Consider the following 16190-nt stretch of genomic DNA (forward strand, 5'->3'; position numbering starts at 1 on the left):
AAACCCCTGTGCTAGGAGTCACGAATGCACCATTAGTGACTGATGTGCACATGACTTTGAACATACCCTTGTTGTCCACTGGGCCTTCTCTAAGAATTTCCTTTTTTTTTTGGGGGGGGGGGGGGGGGGGAGGGGGAGGAGGAAGCAGGTAGAGTATGACTTCAATGTTCATTGTACGAAATTGCAGCTGTTAGGGTCTTGCTTGATATAGCACCAGCAGTTACTTAGTAGAGGTAGGAATTTTTAAATTTTTTTATGTGTTTCTATGTAAGTTTGGTATGAAGAGTCTCTTTAATAGAAGTGCATTGAGTGTTTTAGGTAAGAGACAAAGATGATTATGAAGATTTGTTCTTATTTATCCCTGATTTGTTTTATCTCTCTTGTGCAATGAACAGCCAAGGAGAAGATGGGGTGAAAGGTTTTAAAATTTTCCCCAAGGGTTCATTTGCCAGATACAGTGGCTACTAAATTAGTTCTTCACGTATTGATCACGAGAGATGGTGTGTGCACCATCTTCACAGGTTGCTACAGCAATCCATTCACTGCTTCTACTGTCTCCTGTAGAAAAAGAGCAATAGTGAGGGTAAACATCAAGACTACATTTTCTCACCCGTAGTGTTTTAGTTCTTACTCCTCTGCTGGCCTGCAGAGAGCAGTGCGTCTCTTGGGTAAGTTGTATGAAGTGCTTGACTGGGTCCTTCAGGGAGGACAAACGACAATTTTTCTGCCCCATATCCTTTCCTCTGTGACTTTCAAGCACAGCAGCTGAAACAGCTATTGATCAAACTCCTGATAAAGCATATAGTAGGGAACAGGAAAGTAAACCTGTTAGAAGTATATAATATTGATTAAATCAAAGATAAAATTGCAGTTTTGTAAGTGCAGTCAGAGTTAACACAGATTACAGCCCAGGCTCATTCTCAGTTTGCTGAAGTTGGTGATCTTTTATCATGGGATTTTGAAGTTTGAAAGACAGAAGATGGAGCCCTTGGCTCTCACACACTACATGACGTTCTTAACAAAACCTAAATCTAACAAAATTAGTCGGCTTAGGTCATTTGGGATACTGGGAACATTTGCAGTAGGCAAGGGTTAGCAATTCCTGGATTACAGTGGGCCTTCTGAAATTGTATAGCTAGCTATGGGTAGGAGTTGAGTGCAGATCTTTATGTTACCGCACTACATTTTGTAGTGCTAATTGATATCACTATAGATTTAAATACATAACATTCCCAGCACGCTCAATGAAATGCCTTTGATTCTGGAATGAATGTTACCTATTTGCGATGCAGGGGAACAAACCAACTGTATCTGTAATCTTGGCTATGATGCAAATTTTTTTGTCTCCTTCTCTTCTATGTACTGATCCAGTAAATGTACTGTAGTTGCAAAAGGGAAACATATTGTGCTTACATGTGTATGTTTTAAACTGTGTAAGTATATTTTTGGTCATTTTGTCTAGGTAATGTTTTGTTTGTCTAAAATTAAACAAATCAAACCATGTGCAGTTATTTTAAAAGGGAGAATAACTGATTTTGTAGTGCAAAAATCTTTTCTGCTTTATGCTAGAAAGTGAAATGCTGTAGTTTAAGCCATATGCACTGTTTCAAAATGTAAAAATAACAAAACCCTAGTTAAAAGCATTAGACCCTTTTCATTATGCAATACGCAGCTCAGTTTTTATATAGTTAACAGAATAACTAGCGTATGGTGGAACACAATAATTACACTTTTAAACATGCATGCTTGAATAGAAAACCTCATTAATAAAACTGCTTTTCTAAAAATAATAAAATATTTTACCATACCTCCTCAAAGTTCATAACAGATGTCAGTTGCAGTGATTAATTTGGAAATACGGTTCTGTAGCTAAGGTTTTGTCAAATGTGTTTAGCAATAATTACAGTGGCTTGAAGGGTTTTTATTGTTTGTTGTTTTCTTTTTTTTTCCAGCTCTGAACATAAATCTGAACTCTCATTCTTGGCTGCAATCTCCCTGCTTATGATCCTCTTTCTGGTTCAAAGAAGGTGCTCCCTAGTTTCAAAAATTGCTATGGCACTCGGGCTCCTGGGAGTCTACAGTTACCGGGCAGCTATTGGAAATGTCATATTTCCATGGCAACATGACAGCAAAGATATTTCAAAGTAAGTTAATCAACAGATATGTAACTCTATTTCTAGAGAGGTGCTAAAACTTTGTATATCAGGGGATGGGGTGGGAGGGGACATGTCTAGGCTGGAATCATATTCTTATGAATAAAACTCTTATTTTGTAGGTGGCCAACACTCAGTTTTTGTGGTGTGTGCATAATTTTGAGCCCCATAAAGCATCTTTCGACTGTGGCAGATCAGAAGCAAGTCAGATAAGAATTAATGTGAGGAAAATCTAATAGTCATGCCCTGTATTTTTGCTACAAAGAAACTCCAAAAGCACCACCTCCTCTTGTTTTAGATGGACTTAGCAAATTTAGTAGGGTGCAGGCCAAGCTCATTTAGCAACTTGCTACTTTTGAAAAATGCTCAGGCAGTAATTGGGAGAATTGCTTTTCCATATCTTTCTTTAGCAGGTGAGTGTTCTGTAATGTATGGCTTTTCAAGATGTAACCAAATCCTTCTTGAGGTCTAAGCTATGCTGCAGAATGCATACTAAGGGTATTTATGTGGATGTTAAGTTTCTTCCAGAACTAGTCTGTAACTGTAAGGAAGGTATTAGCTGTTTTACCAATAGCTAGTTTTGGAATGTAGCTAAGTGGCTTTAGTTTTCTTATGATGCTTTTTACTGTTGGATTGTACCTGACCCTGCAGCCTCATTTTTTTTCTAATGTCAGAGAGCTCCAGAAAACTTCCAGAGACATTAGGACATTTGATGAGGAGGAACAGGTCATAGAAGAGAAGTAAAACAATTGTCTTCTGGATGTAATAAACTTCCTCTCACACTCATTTTGAATTTGGTATGGGTACAAATGGTTTCTGGGAGCTTCTTAATCAGCGGCCAGAGATTTACAAGATAGGCAGAAGTGGAAAACCCCTGCAGGAGTAGATCTTAGGGCATACAGAAGATCAGATTTGCTAATGCGGCATGTTTTATAACAAATATTTGAATGTATCTATATCTAGATATATTTACATACATTCTGTCATTCCAAATATTTCCAAATAATTCTAGTTATATACTAGTGTTAAGTTAACATTGTGTGCTAGTTCTGTTGGATGGTGAAAGTAATGGTAATCTTTACATAGTTTGCAGGGTTTGGCTCTGTGTTTGAAACATTTTGAGTTTTTGAGCGTGACCTCTAGTTTTGCTTTTTGTTTGAGTAAAATCCTTGGAGAATACTGTCCTTGCATACAGCAATTGATCTGCAAATAAAATGTGGTTAGAGAAATAAGTGGAATACTTAAAGATTAAAGACAAAGCATTTACTGGGAACCATCCATTCTATAGGTAGCATGTTGATCGCTAGTAAGAAAGGTACAGGCTTTTTGTGTAATTTCACCTTAAATAATGAACATGTTGATTTGCTTAAATTATGTCAGACCTTCATATAGCTCTGATTATATACCAGTTTAAAAGCTACTGTCGTGTTTCAAAGTTTTATACATTTTTTACCCTTTGTGTAAGCTCTTTGGTGAAAGCTGGTAGAGTCAGCAAATACAAGTCTGATCTTTGTGTTGGCATGTGTTCTGCACCTGGGGCAGGAATATTGGTGCAAGGCTCTTTCTAGATCTCAGGAAGAAAGGACTAACAACACATATGTAACAAAACTATTGTTTTAATAAGGTAGAGTAAAAAAGGAGTGTAGGTAGTGAGTGCCTTCGGATGCTGGGAACCCTGCTTTTGTGCAGCATCAGACAAACCTCAGATGAATCTTCCTGCGGCACACAGGTCCTACCTGTGGAGAGGTTCTGCATCCCTCCCATACCCATGGTGCCTTTGATTTTGTGTAAAAAAAAAAAAAAACAAACAAAAAACCAAAAAAACAACAAAAACCCCAAACAAACCCAAACCAACCCAAACAAATCCGCTTGTCTAATTCTGCCAGAATGTTAATCTTTGCCATAATGCCCACCAGCATGCAACACAGGCTAGCACAGGGGTTCCAGCATGGTGTGTTGCAGCGGCTACTTATGCTAACATGTGGCCTTCTCAAACCTAAAGTACAACGTCTAATGGAGCAGGTGGTTTTCCCAAGATCACTGACACTTCAAACATGTTATTTTCAGCAAGGCTCCCAGTACAAGCATGTCAAAAAAGATGGTAGACACATCTTGGCAGATTTCAGATATTAGCTGATGTGTTGACACGGTGATCCTAGTTCATCTTTATTAGATGGCTGATACAATAAATGGTAAAAGCCTATTTAAAATGTTGCCAGGAGCAAACCCAGGACTTTCTTTTACATGTGTCTAGAGGTATCTTTAATGTATTTATTATATGGAATAGCTCCAGATCCAGGTGCAAGGTAGAGGTTGTTTTGTGTAATATGGGAAAAAGCTGTAGGCAGCTGCATTTTTCATGCACAGTGCTTTCTTCTGTAAGGTGGAGAATCTTTGCTCTGAAATGCCCCTTCTCTGACCCTTTAGTGAAGATAAGTGTTTTTTTTTCTCTGAATGTGACAACTTCTGGGAGGTGGATGAGGGAGAAGAGGCAATAGAAGGGTGTCCCATCTTCTGTGGCTCAGACTAAGACAAGCTGTAAATTAAAAATGCAAGAAAGTAATTTGGCCTTCAGTTTTCCTCAGAGTTCTTCTTTAAAAATGATAGTTTGTGCGATGAAAAAGATTAGTATATACCATACTAACACAAACAAAATAATAGTAATGCATTTGCTGAGAATTTTTTTTAAATTTGCATTTCCATCTATGAGTTAAATGAGTTAAGTGAAAACAGAAAATAGTAGTGGCAAATACCCAAAGCTAGTTCTCAAAGTTTTATTTCTAAGTCACATGAATATATTTGAATATTTTATGGTAATAATTACATCAGAATTACCAGAGATACTGAAAAAGGCCACTGAATTTCTGCATTAGCAAGAAACAGAGGAACTCTGTAAGCTTTACTGGTTTTATCTTTTTCCCCCTAAAGGAAAAGCCAGTTGTCCTTAAAGGGTTTTTACAAAGGCTTGCTATCTAAGGGAATAAAATAAGAGTAAAGCTCCTTTGCATAGACCATTAGGTATGACTTTGAACCTTTGAAAGCTAAGTCACAGAACTGAGCACTGTGTTCATGTTTAGGAAGGTCACATGATTGTCATGTGGTGGTTTTGCCCTGTTTCTTGGTTCCGTGGGTGCAAAAAGAAAGCGGAACATACAAATACTGTTGCTTATTATTTCTCCTTTTGCTTTTTGATTCTCTTTCCTGTGTGTGGAAAAGAAATATTGAATTCAAGCTCATTTGTTGGTAGGTGTTTGAGAAGGAAGGTGACTTTCCAAAGAATGAAAAAAAAAAAATGGAAGTCAAAAGGAGAAATTTATTTTTAGAGATTTTGACTAGTGGTGTTTTCTGGGGTCAGCTAGTTACACTGGTTACACCAAGTATAAATACAGTTCTATTATTTTTAGTGCCATGGTCTAATCCTGCATATATTATTAAGTCCAGATGACTCAAGAATGCCCATTTCTGAGTGAATTATATTAACTTTGTAGGTGTTTGTTCACCAGTTGTATATAAATGGCCGGTAATCCATAGGACAGGTGTGTATTAAATTATGGATAAAATATGTAAATAATGTGTATTTTTATCTTTTATAAGATTAAAAAAATATATTTATAACACAAAATTTAATATGCTCATTTGGCGAGTTCATTGGATGATTATTATAGTTTAGCACATACTAACATGATTGTGACTTTTGTCCAGTAAATATAAGAATATCAGTGCATTTGGATGGATATCTGCTTTCAGGTTCTTTGTTCCTTGGGCCTTGCACTTCTAGAATAGTAGGTCACTGTTTTTGAGCTTACTGGTCCTTGTCAGCTTTTTGGATGAGATGCTGTGTTTTCTTCAGAAGCCAAATTCCACTGGAAACAAAGAGGCAAATGAATTTATAGGTTCTGTGAACATAGTAGTGGATGCTAATTACACTTACTACTTAAAACATCGTTTGTTTTTTTTTAAATGGAATTGCTTAGAGATTTGAAAAATATGCACAGTTACAAGGAAAAAATATGCTGGTATAAACCAGCATGTCTGTATATCTGTGCAGCTGTGTAAGGTGAGAAAATGTCTGAAGAGTGTGAAAATTTCAGACTTCATATGAAATAAAGGTCTTCAGATACTGTTGCTGTTTCTTTGGCTGGTGAAAAAGAAACCTGTATTTGAGTGAATGAGTTGTGAAAAATCACTGAACATCTTAAAGGGAGTAGTAATTTTAATGTCAATTTAATTCCTGAAATGAAGTTTCTTTATCACTTTAAGGAGTATTTTTGGGGAAGTTCATTATGTTATATAAATGGCATGTTTATATGAATATATTTAGGAATCTAGACTTCAAATAATAATAAATTTATTTTGGTTACATGAATTGACATAAAATTTCATTTTTATGTTCTAGGTTAGTTTAGGTTTTAGTACAATCTGTTTTCTTTGATAAAGTTGATTTGGATGTGTTGTAATATAAGTATGAATCTTTTTTAAGAGTTTTTGTATTTGAGAAATCTCTCTCATGAAACTGGCCAGTACTAGCCTTAGAATTTAACCTGTTTGGCAGAACTGCATTGGTCTTGTACCTCTCTTGAAAGACTTTTTGACCTGTGAAATAGATATTAGTAAGTAGTTAATCTTCCTGTTTTATTTATTTATTAATTATTATTACTTTTTTTTTTAATTTCCTTTTTAGGGGGATTACTGAAGCTCGTTTTGTTTATGTGTTTGTTCTTGGCATAGTCTTCACTGGCACTAAAGATTTACTGAAGTCACAGGTTATTTCTGCAGACTCCAGTGTGAAGAGTACAGGATTATGGGAAGTGTATAGTGGATTGGTTCTATTAGCAGCCCTTCTATTTAGACCTCACAATTTACCAGTCTTGGTGTTTTGTCTGCTGATTCAGACAATGATGACAAAATATATCTGGAGACCTTTGAAATGTGATGCGGCACAGATCACTGTCATGCACTACTGGTTTGGCCAAGCTTTCTTCTATTTTCAGGTAAGCTGAATACTGTCCCTGCTACAGGGGTGGGAAAGGGAATAGTTTTTGAAAGAAATGTTGTCCATTGTGAGTAAAATGCCAAATAAGTCTCAGAATGGAAGAGTTTACAGAGTTCTCAGGAGGGTTTAGTTTCTAGCTGTATTATTAATGTTTTGTTTTCACAATCAGGAAGAATGCATACCTTGATGACATCACAGAATGGTCAGGGTTGGAAGGGACCTCTGGAGATCTTATAGTTCAGCCCCGGCAGGGGCTTCACCTAGAACAGGTTGCACAGAGTCACATCCAGATGGGTTTTGAATGCCTTCAGAAAAGGAGACTCCACAGCCTCTCTGGGCAGCCTGTTCCAGCGCTTTGTCACCCTCAGAGTAAAGAAGTGTTTCCTTATAATCAGATGGCATTTCCTGTGTTGCAGTTTGTGCTTGTTGCCCCTTGTCCTGTCATTGGGCACCACTGAAAAGAGCCCGGCCCCTTGACACTCACCCTTAAGATATTTGTACACATCAACAAGTTCCCACCTCAAGTCTTCCCTTCTCCAGGCTACACAGGCCCAGCTTTCTCAGCCTTTCCTCATCAGGGAGATGCTCTGGTCCCCTCATCATCTTCACAGCCCTCTGCTGGACCCTCTCCAGCAGTTCCCTGTCTCCAACTGGGGAGCCCAGCACTGGACACAGCACTCCTGATGTGGCCTCACCAGGGCAGAGCAGAAGGGGAGGATCACCTCCTGTTGGCCACGGTCCTCCTATTGCACACCAGGATCCCACTGGCCTTCTTGGCCACCAGGGCACACCTCTGGCCCGTGGGCAACTTGCTGTCCACCAGCACTCCCAGGTCCTTCCCCGCAGAGCTGCCTTCCAGCAGGTCACCCCCAACCTGTACCGGTGTGTAGGGTTGTCCCTCCCCAGGTGCAGGACCTTACACCCGCCTTTGCTAAACTTCATGAGGTTCCTCTCTGCCCAACTCTCTGGCCTGTCCAGGTCTCTGAAATAGTCCTCAATAAATTATTCTTATATAGAGAATATCCTCAATATAGATTTCCAAATGTGTTAAAAACATCAGATACTCATACCAGGGGCTTTTTTGGACTGTTGCTGGGCCTCCTAAGTACTGGTCTAGTGATACCAAATTTAAAAATTTCAGCCAAGTTGATTAATATCAATAAAAGGCAGATGGCTTTTTGTCCCTGATTCTTGAGGCTTACAAAACCTTTGGTAGCATCTCAATAGGTCTGCATACAGTTTAAGACTGAAGGGAAATTCTGTGACAAAGTAATGTCTCTTATAAGAATCAGAATGCCATTCTTATTTTATGAAATGGTATCTTCTTTCTTGAGGAGCTTTACTGATTTCAATCATATAGTTCTCTGCATTGCAAATAAGGTTGCTATTTCATAAAAACTCTCCTTAGCTTTGACGATGGAGAGGTTGTTTCCACTTCTAATAATGTTGGAAACTTAGTGTAGCAGGCTATCTTAAGAGGGCATTTGTTAAGATGTGAATCAGGTTGTTTCTGGTGTAGGAGGAGAGGCTTTCTGGTTTGTTGCAAAATTTCAGGGTGATACCTCTGTTGGCTTAACTGTTGAGCCATGACCATGACAGTCTGGACTGTGTCCATTCTGATTTTAAGTACCTGCAAGGATGAAGACTCTGAAACCTCCCTGGGCAGTTGGTCCCAGTGCTTGACTGCTGTAGCCAGTAAAAAAAATTTTCCTGATATTTAAACAAAACTTCCTGTATTTCAGTTCATATGCATTGTTTTTCATCCTTTTGCTAGTCACTGCTGAGTGACGGAGGTCAGAGTATCTCTCTTCTTTACTCCCCCTCATCAGGTATTTATGCACATTATTATGAACCCTGCTGAGCTTTCTCATCTTGAAACTAAACAGTCCCAGATCTTTCAGATAGATGTTTGTGTGACAGATACTTGGTTCTCGTTGTCATCAGTGGACTTTCTCCAGTACATGCATGTCTGTCTTGTGCTGGGGACCCCAGAACTGGATCCAGGAGCCCAGATGTGATCTCACCACTGCTTAGTAGAGGGAATGGAGCATCTTCCTCAACTGGCAAGGGATGCTCTTGGCAATGCAGTCCCAGGTGCTGTTGGTTGTTGCACAAAGGGCAAATGGAAGCATGGTGTCCACCAAGACCCTCATGTCCATCTCTGCCAAGCTGCTTCCCATATGGTTAGCCCCTGGATGGACCCTGGCCTGGATTTCTTTCTCCCCAAGTGCTGGATTTGACATTTTCCCTTGTTGAAATTCATGAGCTTCTTGACAGCCCATTTCTCCAGCCTGTTGAGGTGCCTCTGGATGGCAGCAGACCCACCTACTGGATCAGCCACTCCTCCCAGATTTGTGTTGTGTGCAGACTTGCCGAGGGGGCACTGTGCCCCATTGTCCAGGTCATTGATGAAGATGCCAGACAGTGTTGGTCCCAGTGTCAAGCCCTGGGGTTGATCCTTCGTGGCTGGCCTCCAGGTCACAACCCTGTGAGCCCAGCATGTGAGCTGTTTTCAGCCCACCTCACCGTCCACTGTCCTAGCCTGGGCTGCTTCAGTTTGCCTGTGAGGATGTTATGGGAGACGGTGTTAAAAGCGTTGTGAGGTGAAAGTACATTAGATATGTGTAGCCCATATATCTTTGGCCAGTATGGTATGGCGGAATAGAAGATCAGGAGGTTTTGAAATAATACATGCGCTGTAGAAGTGTAATTGGGCAGGTTAAATTCTGTGTCTTCTCTGATCTGAGCGTTGCAAAAAATTGGGGAATAACATTTCTGGAAGAATCTCCATGAACACTGGAAATGTTATTCAACTGATTCAGAAGTAAGCTATCAGAGGCTATCAAGAGCATGGTAATCTTTCCTTTTGTCTATGTAATGCCAACGTCTTTTTTTCTATACCAATAAAACTGTATTTATTCAAGACCAGCAACAGTTAACAGTTAGATCACACATGTTGGGTTTTTTTTAGTGGTTTTATTACCAGAGTTAGTGGGAAGATAGAAATGCAGTTGAGGATTTTTTTGCTTTTTAGAAGACTGAAAGTGATTTCCATTTTAACTGGCTGCACATAGTGCTATTGGGTATCTTGTGTTTTCAGAGCATCCACCCAGGCCTCATCACACTGCTGGCAAATGTGACATTTCTTCTAGATGGGTTTCCTTTGGAAATAATAACTTCCAGCATGATACAGATTTCAGCAATCTTGAGGATATTTTAAAAATTAGCTCTGACAAGGTAGTCTCTTGCACAGACATGCTGTTGAATCACAGCATCCAAAGTTCGGAAAGGAAAAATTCTCCATTGCCTCATTGTGAGCTAGATTACTTGATTGGTCTTTGTATCTTCTGTCACTCTAAGATCCGGAGAACGAAGGATGATAGTTACTTATCAAAACTTCTAGTATAAGCAGACCAAAGATTCCCCTCTGCCCCTTGTTTTCCATGCTGGTTTATTATTAAGTCTGAGATATGAAATGTTGCGGATCCAGATAAGGAGCTGCCTTTTTGTGTCTCATCACATGTCTGTAAACTCCAGCTTTGAACAGATTCTTCTGAAATTCTTTCTGTCTTTAACACAGGGCCCTTTAAAAATATGTATCAATTTCAGAAGATATTGAACAGTCTTCTACGAATTATTTTGACTATCTACTTGGAAAAGCAAGGTGTATGCCTATTCAGTGTGTCCAAGACAGAATAAAATGACGAATGACTTAAAATAGAACACAAGGGATTTTAGAAAGAACAGTTTTGGTTGTAGCTTGTGTCTCTCTTTTCTCTATTTTTTTCCTATGTATCTCCATTTCTCTATTTTTTTCTATTTTCAAAACATCCTAGAGATGTTTCAAAAATAGAGAAGTCAATTCTGCTAAAGGAAAAAGTGTTTTTAAGAGTCAAGACAGATGGAATTTGCTTCCACCCCCCACTCCACAGAGAACAAGTTTTCAGTTCTCTTTTTAAACATGCTGTAAGTAAATTTACATTAGAAGCCCTCTCTAGGATGGAGATTAAGAGTTTGACCAAAACACCACTCTTCAGATACTAGCTTTGTTGTTTTATTCTCTGATGAAAAAATTGTTCTGCAGGTATTGAAAGGAACAGATTTAATCATATAAGGCAAAGAGTCAGGGGGATTTTTTGCCCTTCACAATTGAAAGCAATCATCTGATGTGCCAAATATTAATGTAGAAAAACCAGAATGGTCAATCTGATAACTGATAAAATTACAGAAGCTACAAAGGTCCCTCAAAATCTAATTAATGCTCTCTCTTCAATGGGTAACTCTCCCAGTTTGTTCTGAGAATAGGTTTTCCTGTCTGGGACTGTACATCCAAGGATGGAAGAAACTTCTGCCAGAAATTATGCTTAATTATGCTCTTTGTATTTAATTTTGCTCAGTTTAGCATTCTGATCTGCACTACCAGGGAAAGTTACAAACCTGACAACCTACAAAACCCATTTCTTCATTTGCTGGTTTGTTTTTTTTTTTTTTTTGATATTTAAGTTTCTCCTTCCCTTTCATTTGAGTTCAGAGTCTAAAGCATGAATGACTTGTTGCAAAGGAAAAACTGCTCAGTTTGTGTAGCTTAAAATCAGGACCCAAGTGTTTTACTGATTTATTAGTGGCACATAACAAACTGGGAGTCATATATTAAAGGCACTTGATTAACTGGCAATCACTGAACTATAGATGCAGGATTGATACTAGATACACAACAGATGAACCCTCACCCATTTCTATGCCATTTTATATACCTGATTTGGAAAAGATCTAGCCCTGACCCCTGCACTGGGACCACCTCTCTCAAACACGTAGAGGTAACTTCCCCTTCAGGTGTGTTGTATGGCAATGCAGGTTCCCCTGGTCACTCATACCTTTTGTGACAGATGCGGGCACTCAAACTTTAAACATTTATGTGTATGTCAAGAGTACTGTAGATGAGTAACCTTAGCAGAAACCATAGATGATTTTGTGTGGTTATGCACGTTTTCCAGCTCTTCCTTACCTGAGTGATAGAAGGCAGAACTCTGAAAGTACCCCTAGTTTTCATGATGTAGCTCTCCGGTTTATTAAACAGATTTTAATTGTTTGAATAAACCATTTCATCTTTTTTCCTTTAAAAACCAGGAAGGTCTTTGCTTGGTTGACAGCTTTCAGATTCCCTCCTTCCATGTCTTCCAATGAAGATACACTGTTCTTACTGAGTAAACTGCAGGTGTCCCAGGTTTAGCAGCTACCTGTGTTGGCCATGACCATTAATACTGAGGTCTTACATTCACTGACTCAGGAAAGGTTGTATTTCAGACAGATTATGTATCATTTATTCTCAAATACTGGGTAAGTATTAAGGAAGTACAACTGTGTTGTGTCTGCTGGAGAAGTCTGTCAAGTTCTTAACTTCAGTATGGACCTCTGTTCAGCCTGCCTTGGTACCAGCTAGTCATTCGTTTACTACCTCTGGAGTGAACGATATCTATGCTTGAATGCTAGGGCAGAGATGTGAAAGAAGCACTGTATTATTAGGCATGATGTTCACTGCTGGCATAGATTTACATGTCTTCCCTGACTTACTTTCCTCAAGTTCCGTGTTTACTAGAGCTACTACTATTAAACTGGCTGAGCTTGGAGTGCTTCTAGGTTTTTAATTTCCAGACAAGCATAAAGATCTAATGTAGCGTGCAAAAATGATAGCAGGTTTATGGTTGAAATACAGAAATTGAAAAACACTGAAATTAATTGTTGATGTAGATCAGATTGGATACTAAATTTAAACTGTGCTAGCTAAATGAAGCAGAAGAGAACTATAAACTAAATATACAATCCTTCCATCTGGAAATAGGAGAGAGATTTGGAGAACTACTTTTTGCACTTGTTCTGGTGTGATTATGAGGAGAATGAGACTTCTTGCCCATGTTGCTGAGCCTTTATTAAATCTTGGTAGGGTACGTAATGACAAAAGCAGTAACTCTGTCTTGCTAAGTGTGGAATATAAGTGATGGCCTTTTCAATATGATTGTGAGTAAAAATAGCCTTGTTCAGGATAGCATATTTAATGAATGAGACAGTGTTCTTTCGAAAAAATACTGTAGCATCCTTAAAGACTTTATGGAAGTATAACTGAAAATCCTAAGTGTACAGAGTAAGCAAGGCTCATAGAAAGAGATACCATTTTCCATTAATCGTTTGGTATAGTTGAAAGTTGCGGGGAAGAATGAAGCGCCTGGGTGTGGAAGCTAATATTTTGATCTGAAGTAGAAAAAAAGCCCCAAGCCCCCACATTAGGTATGGTTTGAAAAAAAAGAATGCCTTGAACTTACACTTGGTTTTGCATTATACACTTCACCTGGGCCAAGGCCCCGAGTGCATCTCCTGTCTAGGAGTTTATTTTAGTGGGGTTCAAGGTCGTCTCCTTCATTGAGAGGAGTTGTTGGGAGAAAAGCTAGAAGGAAGGGCCTGCCCTACTTTCCTCGGGGGGCTGCTTTTAATCCAGTGCAATACTGCCTGTGCTGTGTCACAGCTGTGCAAGCAGGTATGTCTGTGCCTGTCTGGTACCTTCTTGATCCTGATCTGGACTAGGACCTGGCAGCTGAGCTTCCTGGTCTAATCTTGGACCTGCCTCAGTACTATACACTTGCTGTGTGATCCCTTGACAGCATCTGGCCCTGATCACTATCTCTGGATCCAATCCTGACCTGGATATGCCACTGAGCATTCCCAATCCTCCTGATTTACTGCCCTCACCTGCCTTGTTTTCATGCGCGTTTCCCAGCTTACATTCCCTTGCAGAACCAGTTGGCCATTGCTGCTCTCTGACAATGTGAACTTAAACGCAAATTTATTAAACAGTTGTAACTTATGTGGGAAGACTACACATTAACTAATTTTTCCAGCTGTTCAGCAAGATTTTTGTGATTAGTAAGCAGTGGAAAAAGTTGCTCACACAGGTTGTGCAGTCTTCATGCTTGGAGGTTTTCAGAGCTTGGCTGGATAAAGTCCTGTGTTACTTATGTGGAGCTAGTTAAAAACACTTTATTTTTCTGTCTTGTTTTAGTAGTTAGGATCTTTCCTTCATTTATTGCTTTGTGTAAATCTGTGAAGAGAAGGAAAGTTAAAAATACTCCAATATTGTTAAACAGATAAAAAGTAATACATTTAGTCAGAATGCTACTTATTGTCAGGGTATTATCTGAAGCTTGAGAACCTCTTGATGAATTTTCCAACAAGCTGGAATGATTGATTGTTTTCTCCTAAGTTCTGAGTTGTATACATCTCATAACTCATCAATCACTTCCCAGAAGTATACTATATTTTTATCATTGCTACCTGCCCTTCAGGTGCCGTAAGACTAGAAATAAATATCTTGGTTGTTTCTCTTAACTGTAGCAGCTTCTAAAAAGATTGTTGCTGTAAATATTTCTTAAAATATTTTAGTTACCTTGGGTGAAAGCTCATCAATAAACAAAAATCCCATGTATTTATTTATTAGCCTTGTGGTTTTTTGTTCCCATCTTTACAGCAGTATATCTGCAGAAGAAGAGAAAGAAAATACAGTCTCAAAACCTTTAAGACTTGCTTGTGTTTTCTGGTATTTTTTATCACTGGAGGAGAACAGAATAGGTTTGTACATTAGAATCATTAATATCTAGTTCATCTTCCCTTCACATAGAGAGATGGACTGAGTGACATTTTAAAGTGGCTTATAGATTTCTCTTGTTATGATTTCAAAGCATTGAGGGATAATTTACATTGGAAAGGACCTCAAAAGGCCCAGAGTTCAACCCTGATCTCAGAGCAGTGTTAGCTGTGAGGTAAAACCAGGTTGCTCAGGGTCTTGAAACCTCCAGGGGTGAAGAGAGCAGAACCTTTCTGGCCAATCTTTTCCAGTAACTTCATTTTTTCACCTTAAATAATTTGCCTCAAATAGTTAAAATAAATCCCTCCTCCTACACTTATTTATAGAATTCCAGTTACTAGAGAGGCATACAATTATGTGACGAGCTCAGTGAAAGTGCACTAACAGAGTGCAGTAACAGTCTGCAGTATTTAATCAGTCATGAAACAGACCAGAAGCATGTCAGTTTTGTCCTGCACATCTGTACTTCTCAGTTTAGTGAGAGTCATTGAGATACTGCAGGTAATAGCTCATACTCACTGAGTGATGTGGTATCTGAAAAGTTTTCAGAAGTATCATTGCAGCTTTGAAGAGCATTTTAGATTGTTTTCATTACTATCTGTGGAGGGATTCTCTTACTGTAGCAGATATGCTGGTAGTTTCTCTTAACTAGTGAACACTATATATATATGTTTGTGCTTCGTGGATCTGGATCATGACATTATCATGGAATGCTTTTATGCAATTGTGCATTGTCTTTCTGCCTATGATAAGCTATTGCACTATTTGAAATACTTGAGTCATATTTTAAAATAAAAGCAGACAGTCTGAATTGCCAGTTATTTATGTCTTGTGTGGTGTATTAAAAGTTACAAGCTACAAAAATTCATTCAAATATATGAATTAGTCTTGAAGAAAGATATCTAATGTGAAGAAAAAAATGCTTCTTACTGCTTAGCAGAGCTCTTCATAGTAGCTGTGAAGCCATCCATGAGGCTTAGGAGATTCCTGGTGAAAGTGGGGTGTTTGGACACTTAACATGCAGTATGGTCACAGCTGGAAGTGTGTGTGTCCTTGCTCTCCTTGTTCTACAGGTGCATCACTTCACAGCAGGGGCCCTCACACTTTAACCAGGGGCCGGGGCGGATGCCGTGGCAGGCAGCCATCTGCGGCTGCTTGGTTTCCCCCCGCAACCCCCGGCGGGGGGGGCAGGGGGGTCTGTAAATACCGGGGGCCGGATTGAGGACCCTGGGGGGCTGTACCCAGCCCGTGGGCTGTAGTTTGAGGACCCCTGCTTTAAACAGTCAAAGATAGGAGGAGTGAGCCCAGAGTGAAAGGAGCCACAGGGAGGCGAGGAGAAGGTGGAAGGCACTGTTCCTTCCTCCTGGTTGCTTTCTCTGTTCTCACTACCATTCAGAGGACAGTGCATCTT

The 16190-nt window shown here is 39.3% G+C and overlaps 1 protein-coding gene across 5 annotated transcripts in view; it reads left to right on the forward strand.

Moving 5' to 3' along the window:
* The window catches only part of PIGG (phosphatidylinositol glycan anchor biosynthesis class G), a 98624-nt gene that overhangs the window by 39078 nt on the left and 43356 nt on the right, over positions 1-16190 (forward strand). For all 5 annotated transcript variants that reach the window (XR_008730166.1, XM_055698550.1, XM_055698551.1 and 2 more), the window contains 2 exons: positions 1953-2144; positions 6835-7144. Coding sequence is in view for 4 of the 5 variants with exons in the window: in XM_055698550.1 (XP_055554525.1) it covers positions 1953-2144; positions 6835-7144 (502 nt within the window). In the remaining variant the exon portion in view is untranslated. The remainder of the gene's footprint in view (positions 1-1952; positions 2145-6834; positions 7145-16190) is intronic.

This window comes from Falco cherrug, chromosome Z, assembly GCF_023634085.1.
Source record: "Falco cherrug isolate bFalChe1 chromosome Z, bFalChe1.pri, whole genome shotgun sequence".
Classification (NCBI taxonomy): Eukaryota; Metazoa; Chordata; class Aves; order Falconiformes; family Falconidae; genus Falco; species Falco cherrug.